Source organism: Rhyacophila brunnea, unplaced genomic scaffold, assembly GCF_057557595.1.
Source record: "Rhyacophila brunnea isolate RB1 unplaced genomic scaffold, BYU_Rbru_1.0 scaffold_4, whole genome shotgun sequence".
Lineage (NCBI taxonomy): Eukaryota > Metazoa > Arthropoda > Insecta > Trichoptera > Rhyacophilidae > Rhyacophila > Rhyacophila brunnea.
The window spans coordinates 34,971,972-34,992,744 of NW_028233068.1; the positions used below are offsets into that span (position 1 = coordinate 34,971,972).

At 32.1% G+C, this 20,773-nt stretch overlaps 1 protein-coding gene across 1 annotated transcript; it reads left to right on the top strand.

Annotated features, from left to right (window-relative positions):
• Positions 1-6,800: 6,800 nt before the first annotated feature.
• Positions 6,801-20,281, top strand: LOC147067299 (BTB/POZ domain-containing protein KCTD9). The gene is made up of 6 exons (XM_085953684.1): positions 6,801-7,419; positions 8,818-9,017; positions 11,478-11,613; positions 13,096-13,170; positions 18,280-18,398; positions 20,048-20,281. The coding sequence occupies exons 1-6, from the start codon at positions 6,909-6,911 to the stop codon at positions 20,162-20,164; spliced, it is 1,158 nt and encodes a 385-aa protein (XP_085809810.1). The 5' UTR covers positions 6,801-6,908; the 3' UTR covers positions 20,165-20,281.
• Positions 20,282-20,773: the final 492 nt, after the last annotated feature.

Here is a 20,773-nt window from a genome sequence, read left to right on the forward strand (position 1 = left end):
TATTTTTGGTTTCACGGAAGAAAAAATTTTTTCTGATAATGAAATGTCACAGTTTTATTTCAGCTCTTCCGGAATGCATCTACTGAGAAAGCTACAATAATAATTGTTCTCTGAAAAAAAATATCGTCACTGCTTTTTTACGGACAGTCTGCTCATAGATATCTAGGTCTGGTGATTGAAATATCAATGTTTTGTAAACAGTTAAAAATATTGATATTAATTCGGTCGAAAAAAAGCTCAGGCGATTATTGCAAATATGCATTTATAAAATAGTTAAACTATTATGCTACCTAATTTGTCCACTACTTCAATATTGAGATTTTATATGGGAGCGTATATCCTGATAAAATAAGTAATTTCTTTTTTGGTGTCAGGTGTAATAATTATACAAAATGTATAATAATTATTTAAAATAACAGAGATCACACATTCATATTAGTATATTATACTAATTCAAATGCTAATGCTGAAGTGTCCGAACACTGCTAATTACTACCTATGTTAGTAATAATTATACTACATTTTAAATTCTTGATAACCTGACAAAATATTCTCGAACGTCTGTCAAAATTAATTTTAAAATCACGTCTAGGATTTGCAATCTCGGGATCTTACCCAATTTATTGACTGCAAAATCTCATGATTGAAAATGTTGGAATACCGGGATTTTGTGATTAATTTTGATTGAATATACATTTTTCGTTAATCAAAGGAGTGTAATTAAAAAAAACACAATTATCTTATTATTAAAAGAATATTTAAATCTTTGACCATAAAATAAATCACATACCTACTTATATACAGACAATACTATCTAACATGTGAAAGTAATTATTTAGATTTTTTTTTAAAAATTCCGATTACAAAGTTATAATAAAAATTGTAGAATTTAATACTTCAAATTGATTTATATTGTCATTTTCTAAAATAGAATTCTATCAAGTAATTACAAACTCAATTAATAAAAAATAAATTGTTTTTGTATCCGGAATTATTGTAATCCATAATCACACATTGGATGAATACCCATATAATTTCATTACGAAAATTTTCCAAGGTTTTCATAAAACAAAACAGTGTAGATTTGTGGTGAATTATTTTGTTTGAAAATATATTTATAACTTCTCGTTAAAATGTCACAAAACTTATAGAGTGAATAAAAATATATCTAACGATAAGGATAATAAAATGTGTTATTACTCGCCTAGTTCATACTGATAGGTAGAATCCTCGTTGTATATAAATAGGTAATTAGTAACTACTACAACTTGATTTACCTATATCCCATACACAATAGTAGTAAAGCTGTGTGTAGACACTTATTGAATCTACGTCATTGTAGTAAATAAAGTAGGACACCACAATTATGTATGAAAACAATACTTTAAATTTAAATTAACTCATTCATTTAAACTTGAAAGTGGCGACTCGTGAAATTTGATTTTCACGCCAAGTTATTGTTATGCAATCTCAACGTAATTAGCCAAAGAAAACAAGACTTTCGTATAATTCTATGAAAACATTTTACGTGCATCCTGTTTAAATCTATGTTATTAATTATTCAGTTCACCTAAGATGTTTATCATGAGATCATGACTTCATTTAACTCCATTTTACATAAATAACCACTGTCTGAAACATTCGATCAAATAACATTTATTTATGTAAGTGCCTCCTTACTGCTAGTAAATATTATAGTGAGTAGTGGACACTGTGCTCTGCTTTAGACACACGTATATTCCGTACATGTTTATTGTATTATCTTATTTATTGTTAGGGGAAAATGGTTCATCTGACGTGGTACCTCAAGGAGAGGACGGGGTCTGACATAATTTGTCTATTTGTAATGATGAGGATGCATGAAAATGTGAAGTCACAATGTCAACAAATTAATAAACTCATAGGTATTTTTTTAAGAAAGAAATATTCCGTAACAACGAAATTGATTTTTAATAAATCTAGAGGGGTTAAAATGTGACGTAATTTTGACAAAATGAGTAAAATATTTTATGACGATGTGAGGAGCGAGAGAGGTTATGTTAGGTTATGTACCAACAAAATTATTGATTAGAGTTATAACTTATTTTTATTATTTCATTAAAATTAATAACGAATGCATTTCAAATAATTTATGTCAATATATGCAACAATTTACGTTTCACTGGGAGATAGGTGGGTACAACGAGGTATCATAATATAATAACATCTTATTTACCGAAATACAGAAACATACCTACACTTTATTTCATGAATATTTTAAATAAACAAACTGCATGGAGATTAAAATCAGATACCTATATAATACGAGATGACAGATATATTACGTCACCTGAAACTCTTTATTTTAGCGGCCAATATTTTACCACAGCATATTTATCCAATATCCGTAATGCCAAGACGAAAGCTTTATGTATGAGAAGCTTTTTGTTTTATGCGCGTAAAAGCTATTTTTTTATTTGACATTGATGTTTATTTTTGACACGAATATTGATGTTATAAAATATCGTAAATATAAAATTATTTTAATATTTCTTTTACGTGAGGTATCCTAACTCATATTACTTCAATATCGTTCTAAAATTTTGCATCAATTACCTATCTTCTCTCGATTATAAATTTAAGAAAATAATCTATTGAACCATTGATATTTTCTCAAGAGATCAAAGTAGTCTTTATGTCTAGTGAATACCAAGTAGGTAATAAACTCATTCTATAATTAATGATTTATTACATCCTTCCTATAAAATTCTTTTTTTCTAATAATTCATAACTTCTGACATTCTTATAAACACTGATGTAGTTATTAACTGTAACTTTTATTACGAACATTACAATGTTTCATACGAATTAATATAGTAATTTATGGATATCTCAATAATGAAGTAGAAGGTTGTCCCACCAGCGCACGGTCAAAATAAATTAAACCAAAATATAAACCGTGCATATTCTTGTGTTAAAAGAAATTTTGCCAGAAGTTGGTCGTGAGTATAATAAATAAAACAATATATCCAGGACTCGAAATGTACCGGAACGTAGCTCCTGTTCGTAAAATCTCCGAGGTTATCACTTCGTCTCATGGAAAAAATAAATATTGCTTTCCGGTTTGTGAATTATAAAAAAATAATAATATTAATTTACTTAATATATTTTTTTTAATTTATACGAAACTTGTTGGAATCACAGTAAAAAATAAATATAACGTAACTTCGATTTCCGTCGGCGCCGACAACAGTATGAAATAATCTTGCATGCCACAAACTATTCCATTTGACCTGAGCTTGGCAGGTATTTAACAAAAAACATCTCATACCTACACGTATTCTTGTGTAATACATAAAATAATTATGTACATAAATATATTATTATTTTCGGAAAATTATCGAGCGCTCCAGTTCGTAACGAATTCCATTTCGAGCGCTGAATTTACCGATACTTATCTATGTATTTTTGCAGAAAATTTTAATATAAATCGATAACGTAATATTATTTTAGGACGTAAATGCAAATTATATCTATACCTACATATTTTAATAATATGATAAAAAAACATTAAATTAATATAATATCACTAATATACCTACCTGGGATGTTCAGAACAGATTTACCAATACAGATTCCAACAGTAACCTAACAGTAAGTATTGGACAACTAATTATTTTATAATACTTATCAGTATTACATACAAATATGATATATATTATAGATACACTCTAAATATGCAAGCAACATTTAGTTTATGTAATAATAATTATCATATCGGGTTTACTTTTAGTAGATTACGTTTAATTTATAATCTTTCAGAAATCAACGAGGAGTATCGTAGTTTATTTCACAAAATATAAACGGTGGATCATAACATTAAAATAGGCACTATTTTTTAAATTTTAATCCTATTGATCCCAGCATTATGATATTTGCAATAGCAGTATTGTAATTATATTGTAAACGTATATTATTATGTCATTGTAGTGTTTAAGTTTAAAGCGTTTGTTTTGACAGTATTATTTCCGAAAGCTGTTGATTAATGCACCGGTTGGAAAATAACATTTTCGCTTGTTAGATGGAACTGTCGGGTGTACTGGCGCCTCTCTGCCGCGTTGAGAGAAAAGCCTGCAGAAATGTACGAAAATCGCCGAATTTTCACGAAGAAAATGTACGCAAATCGTAAATCTGATCTTAAAAAACCAATAGACAACGGAACAATAACCAACGTGTTATACAATAAATTTTATTTAAAAAATCCACCTAGTAGGTATAATATTATGATTGGTAAACAACAAAACATTATTATTACTACATGCGTATCCTTCTGGATAATTTCATTATAAATACATCCTAAATATTATTACCTAGGTACCCATACTTTTATTACATAGGTTTTATATACCAATGAGGCTTAGTTTTTTCTTATGGAGACGTTCTTACAATCGAAAATCGTACATAGCCCACTTTCAATTTGGGGAAACCCGGTATTATAATCTCATTGGCTAAAAATCACTCCATACTAATCAAGCGATACCTCATTGGCTGCATGCATACTATCACCTAACTATCACTTAACACCAAAACGCCTACCAATGAATGGCTCCGATTGGTTTACGAACTATCAGAAAATGTGTATGCATCAACTTAGCTATAGGTCTATCCTATATAATAGTAAATCAACGGTGTAGGTACCATTGATTGATGACAGTCATCGTTCCTATTCACCACATTCTAATAGGCCATCCATGGACTGAACCCGTATGCGGTTTCGAACCGTGTGCTATACTAAGCTTATCTTTTCTGGTCATGGAAATATATTTCCACAAAGTATATTATAAGCATTTGATCGTATCCGTGTATACCATACACTTACACTTACAAATTTAGTGAAAATATATTTTCATCAGGGAACTCAGAAATAATGGGAACTGAAATACACAACGGGTAAGGCGATAGCAGGTAACCGACTCGAGTAAGGAAGAACCCGGGTTAAGCTTACACACGTGTTAAGAATACGTTTTACGTCGAATACTAAAAACTGCTCTCGGTTTATGCATTTACGCTCATTTAATGTTGGTGTGTTACACACACTATTGTACGTGCATAATGCGTGCTTCATTTTCGTAGGATACTCACACATTCAAAAGCCTGCTTCACCATGCGGCGTTTTGAATATTGCCTATCGGTATTCTATTTATTATCTGTTCTGTGATTTTCATGAACAACAATCATAAATTTAGTATGGCACACGGATCTAAACCGCATACGGTTTCAGTCCATGGATGGCCGCTAAATTAAACATTATACCAAAGCGTCCAATCTCTTTGCATTACTATATTATTATGTATGCGATACATTATAGATTTAATTAAGTACCTACTCAATTTCGAAAATTATTGCAAGGTGAAAAGTTTCAGATTTTCAAATAATAATTGTCTTAAAATAATATTATTGTGTACTTATCATGTTTGGTAACAAGACGTGTAGGTATGTACCTACTACATATGAGTTATAGTTATGATATTGTAACTTGTCACTAACTAGACCAATGAGTTTTATTTTTTCGCTGATTTAACCCATTTTTTTTACTATAGGTATCAAACTTTATACTTACCAATTAAAACCATTTTCCATACTGGACCCATAATCTAACATAGGAGCCTATCTATTTGATCGATTTAAATTGAGGGACGATGACTGTCATCAGTGATGCCAACCGTACTATAATTATAGTACAATACTATAATTTTAATTCTGCGAAAAATGTAAAATACTATAATTTTACGCCAAATATACCAAAATACTATAATTTTAAAGGATTAAAGACAAAAAATGTTCCTGTACTATATATTTTTTAGAAATACTATATTTTTTACGCCTTTGTACTATAATCATCATAGAAAAATATGGCAACACTGACTGTCGTCCATGTGACGGCTGCACGATATCTCAAAATGTGTGGCATATCATCAACGACTACCCTATACTAGAAAAGGAGCGATGGACTCTCGGAACTCTATGTAGACAGCATAACCATGAAATCAACTTCCAAAAACTTTACGAAATGCTGAACAACTTGGATAAATGGAGGAACATAATTATTAACAACTGTACATGAATGTAGGTAACTAACCCTACCAACAACCTTGTACGAAAAAGCAAGGGCATGGTTATTTAAAAAAAAAAAAACATAGGTAGGTAGGTACCTAGTTCTAAATTCATAGATATAGATAGTTAGGCATCAGCTGGGTACCTACCTACTTAAAACTCTTTCAGTTATGCGAGATGATATAGTTTTAAGTAATTATTTATACTAATTTTACCGTAATATCTAGATACTTATATAATATGAAACAATTTTGACAAACAGTACCTGTAGAAGAAAGGAAAAATGGACGAATAGGTTTTCACATTTCAGGCATTCAAACTCATTGTTAAAACAGAAAGCTGCATATTCTCCCACGCAATGTAAAGTAATGCAGCAGCATAACAATAGGTGTCTCTTATCATCAGGCATAGACAATCTAAATGAATACATCTATGGACAAATTAAATAGGTAAATAATTAATATCGAATTAAACATATTAGTAGGTACCCACCTACTTACTTCAAAACATACTATTTTTTTTAGAAATACCACAACTTTTTGTAAATTGTAATACTTATTATGGTACTCATCAATGTAGGTAGGTAGTGTAGATATTAAAATCAAAAAGAATAAAAGACTTCTAATAGACTATATTAAGTCAATATTGAATTATTCAGTATTTGTGAGACAAATATAATATGGCAATACTGTTCGGGATGTCAAAACCATTTCAAAACAAAGTGTCAAATTTAATATTAGGTTTGGTTATTGACACTCATGTTTTGTACTCCACTAAGTATTAAGTCTCAACAGTGATTATACAAACGAGAAGCAATGAAAAGAGTTGTCATTTTTCGTAATGGTCTTCAATCGGGTGGCAAGACAATTGCTCTTTCGGACACTTTTGAAGATTTACTGAAGTCTTCAGGAGAAAAATTAAAAATACCAGCTGAAAGGATTTTCACATCGACTGGTGGAGAGATTGACGATATAAATTTGGTTCACAATGATGATGTATTGTACATTTCTAGCGGGGAAAGCTATATTGGAGGATCTTCTGCATGTTCCAATGGCTGGATTACCTTAAATGTCGGAGGAAAACATTTTACAACATCACGTTCGAACATAACGGAGAAAGAACCCCTTTCGATGCTAGCAAGGATGTTTGCTGAAGAAAATGACAGATATTTCATGAATCCGAGCTCAAGGGACCCAACAGGAGCGTATCTTATTGACAGAAGTCCTCTGTATTTTGAACCTGTGTTAAACTATCTGAGGAATGGTCAACTAATTTTTAATAAAGATGTAAATCCTCAGGGCATATTGGAAGAAGCAAAATTTTATGGTAGGTTCATGAACAAAAAAAAAAACGGTGTGTACTTATGTATGCGTTAGAAGTTATACTTCTTTGGCGTAACAAAACAGAAACAGAACTTGTGTTAACCTAGATTCTTCGAAGGACTAGCTCTTAATTATCTTGTTAAATTACACACTCAAGAAAAAGGATATTATATTTAGATAGATTATTATTGGAACGCTGTTGGTTTATTTCTATACACTTTAACTTATAGGTATTACTAAATTATATAATTATTTATCGTTGTTTTTTAAAGTAACAACTGCCACTAAGTATTACGTTTAATAGTTTGCTTATGTAAGGAATTCCAAATGGCCGACAATAATAAATTCGCTGCTTAGGCAATGGAACAATTCTTAACTATAGTATTATACTGTATAATCGTCACGATTAGAGTATCATACCGTGGCGTAATGGTAGTGCGTTCGGCTGATAACCAAACAATCGGTGGTTCGAATCCAATCGGGTGCGTTTATTTTTGTGTGAAAAAATAAATTATGTGTTACATGTCACACGCCAAAAATACACCAATCTGATTTTCCAAACGCGCCTAAAGAAGTATAACTTCAAAAATTTCTAACATAACTTAACAATTTTCAACAACGCAGTAAATGCAGTAGTTTGCAAACCTTTTCGTTTCACGGTGTTCTTAGGCCAGCACTACACTACACGGAACGCCAATACATTTTATTACATATAATTTGCCGTCATCAGGCACATTACGCGGAAGATCGGTTGTCCGTCAGCGAGCCGCTCAACATCGGTGTTTGCTCCGTTCTCCGCCGCGAACCGATCTTCTGTCAGCGTCAGATCGGCAACATTGCATTGTACATTACTTAATGCAACGCAGCACATTCGGCGTCGCTTGCGCAAGTAAATAAGCATTGGCAGTCGACTGATAATCTGCCACGGAATATTGAATGTGGCTGCAATGTTGAGTAACGGATTTACCGCGATGTAATTTCAGCGACGGAACTTCCGTCTAGTGTGGGCCTAGCCTTAGTGTATAAAAATTCTTTCATGTCGCCCAAAAACATATATGTTCTGATAACTTACTGTTTCAGAAAACTTTGGTAGAGGTTTGAACACTTGTTAATTTGATGTCTCAGCAGCCAGCTTGTTAAAAACCACTTTATTGGTTTTTAATCTAAAAGTATTAATTACACAATATATTTGTTCCCATTTATAAAATAGAAACTTTGCTAGCTGTTTATAAGTTATCATATTTACTTTGTATAAATGATTATTATCTTTGCCTTTAATATTATTACCATGTATTTTATCATCCATCAATTTAGTCTTATTAGTTTTCCAATAACAATGTATAAATTATTGCTATTTAAACTTTACATATTGTATTAATCATTCCTTTTTATGTCTTTGCAGGAATTGAATCAATGATACCACAGTTAGAGTGGCTTATACAAAATGAGTTGTCAAAGAATACGGACAATGCACCACTGACAAGGCAAGATGTCATAAAAGCATTGGTAATGACGTCCAGTGATCTTGATCTGCGATTTCAAGGTGTCAATTTGTTAGGAGCTGATTTGAACAGATTGGATTTGCGGAATATCAATTTCAAGGTTGCCGTAATTTAACATAAAGTTCTTAATATTGTTTTGTCATCATGCTCATTATACATACATCTAATTTAATTTTCCATAAATGCTGTTTTCTAAAATATATTTAGTAAAATTATCTATAAGTCGGTTCGCACATGTAAACTCGTCTCATCTGCAACATGTCAAATACGTCGATGTGACCTAGTTGTTATTCACAAAACACATGTTATGTGTTGGAACTCCACACACTGCTGGAATGCAACATTTTAGTTTAAAAAAACATTTATTTTTTGTTGCTAGCAATAATAGCCACGTGTCGCTTGTCATCCGTGTTGCAGTTACGCATGCGCAAACAGTACGAGTCAGCCATTTTAATTGAAACATCAAGTCAAACTCACCGGTTGTCGGAGCTCCTACAAAATGACAGACAAGTGCATCAATATTTCCAAAAGATTGAAAAATATCCGTGCATATTTATATGATTATACAAGGAGAGACCGCTCCAGAAGATTTTTGTGCTCAATACATAATAATCGTTGTTTCGGTGTCTGATGGCATTCTTGTGGAATGATGTTTGACTCTTTTTGGCGACTGATGTTTCGAGAGGTTGTGATTGTCACTGTCGCTAGGCTCCTATTTGCGCGTCTTACTATGCAACATTAATGCGACGTTCCTATAAGTTTTGATTTTTGGCTGTGTCCCACTCGAGACTAGTTTAGATGTATGAGCCGGCTTAGAGTTTATAGTTGACTCATAATTTGGAAGAATTTATAAAATTTCTCGTGGTATCTATATATTATGACCGTTAAGTGCAGAGGTCGGCACCGTGCCAAGAATTCATACTATTTTAAATAAAATTGTCCTATATAGTGTGCCTCAATTATATACGTCGGTCCTTTTCTAACGCATGTTACAGTATTGAATAAGTCAATGAAGGAATAAGACAGGCATATGTATTGATGAAGCAATTTACAAAGTCGAGTGTCAACACATGACTATTAACAGATAAGACGGGGTAAGAACAAAAAGTAATCAACCCATAAAATTTATTTTTGTCTTTTTCAATATTAATATTAAGCTGCAAAGTTCTTAAATTTCAATAAAATTTGTCTTAACAAAAATTTAAGTCAACAGCACTAGATCCGAGAGTATAGGTGTGGAAAACGTAACTTTTTCAGTCAAAAAAGCGAAATTATCTTATTTAAAACATATTCACAATTATTTGATATTCAATATATGTACTTGTTGTACCATAAAACTTATGTAGTTGCACTTAAAGCCGGCTGACACGAACATGTTCAACTAGTCATTTGACGTAAATAAAAATATTTGTCAAAATAATTGCTTATTTTAATTATCATATAAAACAGTAGTTGACTTGTTTACTAAATTTTCAATCTAAAAAAGAACATAGGTAAGTAACAATGCCGCTAATACTTTTCGTTTTTATACTGCGTGCTCTTGACGCTGCTAAAAAAATATAAAATTTTACAATAATATGGTAATGTACGGCAACTAAAAAAGCTGTAGCTCATTGAATATTAATTTTGATGAAACAACTTAATGAGCTCAAATAGTTACGCTAACCTAGAAATTGCCCACAGAATTTAAACAGAAAAACAGGTCCGAATTCGTGATTATAAAGTCTTGGAAAAATTCGTATTTCTGCATTGAACGCGAAAACAATATAATCTGTTTAATAAGTTTAAAAATGTACACCAGTTCTTTAAGGGAGTGCGTCATAAAAAAATTATTACACAAAAGGGCACGCAGAATACGATCAAATTTACGCATTTTCAAATATTCCAGTACAATTTGAAACTTTAGGTTAGGTTTAGGTCGTTTAGGACAATAAACTGGACTTTGTGTACCATCATCATCATGTTAATGTGTTACAAATTGTATTGTTCTAAGTTAAGTGCATCTTTAGGAAGTAATGGCAGTGAATGAAATAGGAGTGGGATTAGTGTGGTTAGACTCTTGTTAGATTGTTCGAAAAATCGGGATCGCAAATTATGTAAGTAAGATATTATTGTGTCATATTGTTTAATTTCGTGTGGTCACCAGAGTGACTATTATTTCCTGTGTAGATTACTCTATTTGAAGACGGAGCGTTAAAAATACTCTCTTCTATACTTTAGTGTTCTAATAGTTGGGCATGGTGCCGACCCCTGGTTTAGTGTATTCAATGGATGAAGGTACATTCTTTACTGTTCGCTTCACCTTTATATACATTTTATGCCGCATACACACTCTCGCTGAGACTACCCGAGCAAGACCGAGGCCGAAAGTGTTGTAGACGTGTTCTACTCCCCTTTTGTACCAAGTAGTATCAGAGAAAATCTCGCCGAGCGGTTAGGCAAAACGTTTCGGCGAGAGTGTGTCCGGCATTTTAAAATATGAAGTTAGCTATATCAGTTATTGGTAAATAATATAATAACACAAATATATTAATGCTGTATAATAACATTTCTTTTTTAGTATGCGTGCCTTTCAAGATGCAATTTAAAGGGTGCAAATTTATCACTTTGCTGCTTGGAACGTGCAGATTTATCGTATGCTAATCTTGAGGGTGCACAGCTGCTCAGCATAAAAGCACTATGCGCTAATATGGAAGGTATGCCAAGAATTAAACTCTCAGATTCTTAGATAATTAAAAAAATATATAAGTGCAGTGGACCCCGATCTACTGTTCTCGCGTAATTCGTTTTCCCGTACGGATCGTTCATTTTTGAAAGTCTCGCCAAACACCCATAAGAACAATGGTAAATAATCCCGCATTAACCGTTCTCCGATTTACCGTTTTCCTTGATCCATCGCCTAAATATTATAGTCCCGTCACAAATATTATCCCGATTGACCGTTTTTGTTGAATATTTATCATTTGTTTATGATTACAGACTATTACAGATCTTTCAGTCGCGTCGCTTTGTATGCACTGGTCGGTCGACGCTCAGGCTTGCCTCGCATCTTGTATCATGAATTTTTATAAGTTGCAACTAATATGCCCCCCATGAAGAAAACTAGAACTCGAATTAGAGAAACTGAAAATAATTCAAGCGTCGAAAAAATCCAGGAGAAAAATGATTTTTTTTTATTTATTTTTTTATATCCTGCATTTAACATTTTTTTTCTAAGGTCCCTTGAAAACCGTAGAATCGGGGTTTCACTGTATATAGATAATAGTTCTTCCCTCATGGCGTTGGATCCTCTGGAGATTACAATGTTTTGGGCGGTAACAACGGTTGTTATGTAATTTTACATTTCCCGACAACCACATGTTATTTAGACTTTTTTATGAGAATTGGTTGTTACGGCTTCATATATGGCCACTCTATTAATCTACGAATTCGACTACTGTAAGTGCCAGAGTTAAATAATTACCCACTAGATATACTCTAGCGACATATAAGATAAATTCAGTACTGTGATATTGGAACCATCTAATCAAATAAATGCATCCAATTGACATTATTTGTAATTGGCAACCTTCTGGCAACACTCATTTCTAATTTATTATAAGTGTTATTTTTAATATTGCTCATTCAATTTATTTATTATGACATGTAATTTAATATGTAGTAATATAGGTGTCAATCAAGTGAGTGAAACACTCATTTTGTAGAGTCAGCACTCTTCTAAAATATTAATGCTCTCACTGCTTTCACTGCTCACTGTATGCTTATTTTTATAATATATTTCGGTTCTAGTCGGTTATGTGGAATACAGCGGCAAACACATTTTGAAAATACCCTATATACTGGATTATTTGTTAGTTTGGGTTAGTTTAGGTTAGGTTAACCTAACAAATAATCCAGTATATTGGCTATTTTCAAAATGTGTTTGCCGCTGTATTCCACATAACCGACTTGTACTTATATTTCTTTTCTAAACTTCATGCTGTGAATGTTTTGAATTAATAATTTGTAATGTTTCTCATAAATGTTAAAATTTTAAGGTAGGTAGGTAATAAAATTAATACATTGATAAAATATAATTTCATATTATTATGCTGATATTTAATAAAAAAATATTATGTAGGTAGATACAATATAATATGTCACAATACTATTAACGATAACTTTATGTCTGTCTGTAGGTTCAAATTTGAAAGGCTGTAACTTAGAGGATCCAGGAGGAACCAAAGCTATCTTAGAAGGAGTCAATTTAAAGGGTAAATTTAATACAAAGATATATTATGGAAACAAACATATGTAACTGTTTGGTAGCAACTGTAATGATTCCTTGAGATTTTGGACGCCCAGTAAATTTCATTAGTATGCAAAAAATTATTATTGCTTAATCTTGTAAAAAGTAGATAAAATAATTTTCACACTTGACGGGCCGCTACATACGATCCACAGGTGTGTATGGTGGAGCTACAAGAAGATGCAATAAGACTAGCAGTGGCAGGGATTCTTGGAAGCACCGTGTAATGTCCATTTGCTCCAACTGAGGAGCGAACACAAAAGAAGAAAAAAGAAACTAATAAATAATCATCAATTTTTAATATAATGAATCTTACTTGAGTAGACAGGGGAGTATACACAGATCAGCCACTGAAGGTCTATGAAATGTATCGGAAATTTTCGCACTTTTGTGATGTGCTGGACATAAAATAACAAACTTAAGTGACAAAGAGACTTAAGAGGCCATCCATAGACTGAATCCGTATGCGGTTTAGAACCGTGCGCTGTGTGTAAACTTATGATTTCTGTTCATGAAAATATATTTTTACTAAGTTTGTAAGTGTAAGTGTATGCTATAAACGGATACGATCAGATGCTTATGATCAGATCATGATTGGATGATCAGATGCTTTGTGTAAATATATTTCCATGAACAGAAATCATAAGTTTAGTGTGGCACATGATTCTAACCCACATACGGTTTCAGTCGTTGGATGGCCTCTTAATCAAATCAACAGATAAAATCTAGTTTAATATGTGTCTTATGAAAACACTTATTTGTTAACGTCAGTGGAATTCATATTTACTTGTGTTTGGGGTCTCATGTAGGTAATGTAGACAAAAATGAGATATGTTTCTTTGACCCCGAGGGACCGATATGGGGTGCCCAGTTCTAAAGTTAAATAAGTCCATCTGGAATTATTTCATAGTGACAATGCTTAAACTTAAGTGAACATTTACAGTGTGCATGCCAGTGGCGAAGAGTGGAGGTAGGCTGTTAAGATCCAACATAAACTGCGCATAATAAACTTTATAATAATAAAGTTAATGAAGTTTTAAAAATTCGATTAAACACTGCATAATCCAAGCCATACTAGATAATAGTCAAAAAATATTTGTTTACTTATAAAATATCTGAAATTATGCCATTAAATCATACATAGTTTTAAATATTTTATTATTTTATAACGTTTTTCTTAGCTCTTATTCTTATTTGTCTGGTGGTTGTTTGTCCGGTACAATTCTTGAAATCGATTTTTAACTAACTTCCCGACTAGCTAGACACATGAAACTTTTAGAATATATCAGAACACGATGCCAATGCTTTTTTTTAATACTTTTAGCCATCTTTAAGTAGAATTGATTTCATTTTCAGTCAATTCTGTTTTGTATGAAAAGTTATTTCGGAAGAAATCCGTAATCCAATCCACAATTATTGGTTGCTAAGGGGTTCTAGCAACTAAATTATCTCATATATTATTATCCTACAGCTTTTCCAAGTTTTGGCGAGCGATTGTGTGCCTTACTCGTCATGTCCTATGGGTTCAAAAAAATAATCGGTTCTCGTATCGTTTAAAATAGGTTTTCCATAGTTGACACCCGCATCGTTAGTTTCCATGCCAATTGAGTGATTTTTGTTCATTTCTCGATATATTTTCGATCGACACGTGACTTTATTGACAACTGATTATGTCGGGGAATTTATTAATCTACATATTCATATCGTCATCATCATCATCGACCTGAACCATAAAGGCTTCCTAGCCTGATTCTACTCCTTTCCGTCATTTGAATTGCTGTATTTATCAAAATCGGTGATATTATATTTATCTACATATTCATATCGTTATCATCATCATTATTAACCAGGATCAATCCACTGCTGGATGAAGGGTTCCCTAGCCTGATTCTATTTCTTTTTGTCATTTGAATTGCCTTATTTATCAAAATCGGTGATATTATATTTATTCACATATTCATATTGTCATCATCATCATCGACCTGAACCAATCCACTGCTGGATAAAGGCCTCCCTAGCCTGATTCTACTCCATTCTGTCATTTGAATTTCTGTATTTATCAAAATCGGTGATATTATATTTATCTACATATTCATATCGTTATCATCATCATCAATCCATTGCTGGATGAAGAGTTCCCTAGCCTGATTCTATTCCTTTCTGTCATTTGTATCGTCATTACTTATCGTCATCAACCTGTATCAATCCACTGCTGGATGAAGGCCTCTTTAAGCTGATTCCACATCTTTAGGTCTTATAAATTCCTATTCTTATCAGAATTGTTCTATTCCTCTCAGATATAATATGTATTGCTTCATTATTTATCAACATTTGTCTCGATATGAATGTCCCGCACCGGGAAACTGTATTGTTTAAGGTTAATTTTTAACTCAAATTTTGATTTTTTAAATATTATTCTATGGGCTGCAAGCATTTATTTTTTACACTGCTAATCTTCTTCTATTATCTCAATGGGAGCCGAAGGAGATTAATATCACGTCATATTGGATCGCTATTTATGATAATCACATAATATATTGCTTTATATTCGAATAATTGAGATGTATACTTATTTATCATATTTAACTGCATATACCTACACATATATTGTATTAAAATTAAAATGTCAGTGGTAGCAATCGGCGATTGCTACCTGTTCTGCTAGGCATAACAGCCTAAGGCGGTGTTAGACGATATTGTGAAGGCCAGACTCCTGAATAGACTACGCATATGAGTCCAAATTTATATTGGCAGTGACGATTTGCAAATCGTAAAAATGACAAATCAGCTAAATGTCAAACTGTCTGACGTGAATAAAAAACCCATCCCGAAGGGAAAACTATGGCGCCATCTATTCATACTTCACAATTATATTAAAACCCAACACCGCCAAGTCGTCTGCAAGACATAGCGAGACAGACTGGCGACCGCCAGCTGGCTCAGCTAGTTAATATTAATATATACGTGCGTTACTATGGAAATCAATATAAAGTGTCAAAATAACATTTCAGTATATTTATTCAGTATTTCTATCAAGTACAAATTTTTTTGATAGTTTAAGCTAGTCAAGTCAAGTTTATATGATTCAACAGAAAATTTTAAAACGTATATAAAAAGTTCTTTTTATCTTGTAATTATTTTATAGATAGAAGAATATTTTTTATTGATTATTTCTTGGTGTAGGTACCCAAGGCTTAATGAATGTTGAAAAATTAACCAACACCATCAGTAATATTATGTACCTATTTTTAATTCAACGAAAACAAAAATAAGTATGACTGAAAAAGTGTGCACAATTTTTGTTGGGTCGCCCATAGCATATACTTAAACTATTATGGTTTGGTTAGGCAGGGTTTAATTAAATTTTAAAAATTAACCAGCATCATCTGTAAATTGTATTCTTAGTTCACGGAAAACAAATAACTATGACAGACAAAGTTTTGTGTGCACTATTCATGTCGAATCTTAACAGTCTACCTCCACCCCTCATCACTGGAGCATACTACTTTTATATAAATTGTGGTTTCTGAATAATATGTATATTTTGTCAGAAATCAATGTTATGAAATGAAATATTCCTTCCAAAATTCAGGATCAATTAATTGTTTTTATTTGTCGGTGGCATGACTATCTCAGAGATATCAAAAACTGCCCTTGTACTCGTTTTTGAACTGAACACCTCATATAATGCCAATCAACCCGAAAGATGGAGACTTTCATTTGCATCAATCTATTTTTTATTGGCATCCTAATTGAATAATAGGTATTGAATATTCCTAAGATAACAGTTAAATAAAAATTCATGTTCTTTTCACCGCTGACGGCACAGCTGTTGTGCTCGATATAATTAGCATGTTATTTAAATGTGGTAATTAAATAGTAATTAAATACTCTGCGGTGAAAAGGTTAATATATATATCAATATGTTTACATTATGATCAGTATAACGACAGTAAGGGTTCAACCATAAATGACATCACTTGCCTGCCATTGTCACATTTCATTTCAAAATCATTTGCTCCCATGTTTAAATTATCTCACTTAATTTTATTAACCTCATGAAAGTTATTAACTTCACCATAATATTATGTATAATTAAGGCTATACCTCAGCTGAGGCATGATCTAAAAAGATTGTAATTATGCGACGCGCGGATTAATGACGCGTGCCGGAACATAATTTGTCATAAACATTCAACATGTGTCCATTTAGTGTTATGTTTATTGTTATATCAGTAATAATAATCATATATTCATTGACATGTTTTCTTTTTCGAGTACAGACATAACGTTTTTAGTCATCTTTACACAATATAAAAATATACTCTTACGACGCCATCACAAAAAAAATCGACGTACTACCACCTCGAATGCCGCTCGGCAATTGGCGACGAATGCGAAATTTCGTCTCACCTATTGTTGTAAATACTCACCCGCCCGCGTATTGTAATATTTTGATGTAACCGATCTTATTCCAAAAAAATAATTAGCTCATGGAATTCTATATGATATAAGGAAATAGTAGAAATAAAAAATACATGATTACCGTTTTCATATCTTTACAACAAGAGGATTTAAAATATGCCGTTTTTTGTTATTTAGTGTAAACAGGCATTTCGAAAAACGCTGAAGATTTGATGATTAAATTAAAGTTCTAAAAAAAAATATAGTTATTTTTCAAGAACATAGTTCAATCTTTCCAAATGATAATAGTTTATTGCATTCATTAGAGTATTGTCTTCGTTTGGTGCATATTAGTTTGTGATATGAATTGCGATTATTTGCCGTTTCACTTATGTATGCTCTTAAGAATTTCATGTTCTCAGAAAAAAATGAGTATATTTTATTGACTTTTTCCTTTGTCATAAGTTATCACATATCAGACAGTCCTCCCCCTGTGACGTGACATCATATATGAACAGACCCCTTATTGCAATGATTTTAAATTTAATTTTGGAATAGATTCCTTTCATAGGTAGAGAAGCCTCTTCATTACTTTGTTTTTAATATTTATGGATTTTGGTAAATGCATATCTTCTAAATGTGTTTTTTTATACTCTATTCTTGATTTCTAGGAGCTAACATGGAAGGCAGTAATATGGCAGGAGTTATATTAAGGGTAGCCACTCTAAAGAATGCAAACTTACAAAATTGCGATTTAAGAGACGCTGTACTCGCTGGGGCAGATTTAGAGGTAATCGATATGAAACATTAAACATGCAACTGATTTACGGCAGTTAAATGTTGTTCGGTTAATTTAACACGTCTTAAAATTTGTATCACGCTTTCATTCTTCATTCACTACCTATATTGAGCTCCGTTAATAAGATCAAACAGTGAAGTCAGGAAACTAGATAGGACACAGAGTATTTATAATCATTGTAACCTGCCATCCCTTGCCATACAAATATTTTTAAGAAGTATTTTGTACCACACATGTGCAGTGCCACAAACTTATCTGTATAATTGATGGGGGAGCCACAGTCAAAACTACCCAATCAAAAGTCCCAACGGAACCTAACAGCGGAATGACATAATATTTTTGTCCTCTCTACATTAATTTTGTGGGACTGTCCACTCCCTTTTAATATTCAAAATGGCCTTATGACATTATAGTAGAACAATTTTACTTTGAATATGCCCTGATGTGATTTCTTCTCGTGAGCAGAAATTGTAATTGTTTTTTTGCTATTGTTGGCTGTAATAACGTCAACTCTATGCCATCACTTTCTCTCATTCAGCGCCCCTCAGACTATGTTTTGTTTCATACCAAAACTATCGAGCCTCATGGTTATGCGGTATGTTTATAAGTATTATTCTAAACTGTAAATAAAATTCAGTTTTGTATTATAATCCAAAATAATATGAAAATCATCTATGTTGTACATATTTGTCACGCTGATATTATTTCAATTAATACAGCTGTACACTAATCGTGAAATGATTCAGCAAACCGACATCCGGTTGTAAAAATAAACGATATAGGATTTCTTAAATCTTGTTGAAGTATTCTTTTATTTTATATTTCACACTAATTACCAATGACATTAATATGGACGAAGCATCTGGAAAAAAAATGATACTCACTTTTTTGTCGGGTCTGCCGAATGGCATAATCTGTTCTAACGCCATTTACAATAAAGGTGATATTGCTATAAATTCCCGATGCTTTTTGTCGGGTCTGCCGAATGGTTTGGTTCGAACGGGTTCGCTCAAATGAACATTGACACTAGAAACACTGTTTTAACGCCATTACAATAAAGGTGATATTGCTATAAATTCCCAATGCGTGATATCGCATAATGGAAATTGCGTGACGTCTACCTATACATGTGCGAATGTTGCTATGCACGAATTTACTTGCTAGCTACTGTACCGAGTGCGTTGTCCATTAATAATAATTAAATGTTGGATGACCTAAATAACAATAAAAACAAAATTAATCAGAAATTAGAAATAAAATAGTTAGGATTCGCGGCATTATAATATTATGTACCTATCTTTCATAATGTTCATATTTATTTATGTCATTAGAAGATTGCTATGCGAAAATATGACTCAAAACCTGGTGATTTTGCATTTTGTTTCCCATATTTTTTCTTTCTAAATTTTGTTTTTAAATTCCATTTTTTAATAAAAGATAATTTTATTAAATATAAGAATTGCGAACCTGACTCAAAATATAATTTAGAATATTTTCTTAGAGACCAGTTAAATTGTATTATTTATAATCATAAATATACCCATACATTTACCTACCTATATTAAAGTTAACCTCTATTGTAAGTAGACTCTTTTTCTTAGCATGCATTTTAAATCTTCGCGCCTTTCTTATTGTTGCAGAACTGTGATCTCTCTGGAAGTGATTTACACAAAGCCAACTTGAGAGGTGCAAACTTGAAAGATGCAACATTCGAACTCATGCTCACACCGTTGCATATGTCGCAAACAGTTCGATGATTTAAAATGCCAAATGTTGAAATTATGAATCAATACTTAATTATTTATTACTTACTTTTACACATGTTATAAACCTTTAAAAATTAAAATAATAAAAAACAAAGAATACAAGCCCACATGTTTTATTTTCTTTATGTTACAAACTTGAACAGTCTGAAGTAGGTTTCATTTGTTTCGATAGCAGCAGTGATGCACACCGTACTATAGCTATAGTATTTGTACTATAATTTTGGTCCGCGTACTATGTACGATATAAAACAGGTATAGTACGCCCAACATACTATAATTTTGAATATCGGAAAAATTATGTAAAAAGTACTAAAATTTCGATATTTCCGTTCGATAAATTGGTGCAAAGTACTATAATTTCGCAATGTAAGAAGATTTGGAGAACTGGTAAAAAAAACCCTTTACATTGGTTGAAAATTAAATTTCTTGAATTCTTCGATAAGCATTTTTGGTCGGAAGAGGTACCTAAATGAAAAGGGGTTTCGGATTTTCTCAAATTCTCCGTTATTTTTTTTCTGAGAATCAAAAAACCTATACATTTTCAACCAGACGACAACGCGTACTATATTTTGACCCCAAATACTATAATTTTGGAGGCTC

Bases quoted from the DNA above. Each gene is read 5' to 3' on its own strand.
- LOC147067299 (XM_085953684.1), top strand. From the start codon at position 6,909: ATGAAAAGAGTTGTCATTTTTCGTAATGGTCTTCAATCGGGTGGCAAG. The intron at 11,614-13,095 runs GTATGCCAAGAA...GTCTGTCTGTAG, and splicing joins ACTATGCGCTAATATGGAAG to GTTCAAATTTGAAAGGCTGT. The intron at 18,399-20,047 runs GTAATCGATATG...TTATTGTTGCAG, and splicing joins TCGCTGGGGCAGATTTAGAG to AACTGTGATCTCTCTGGAAG.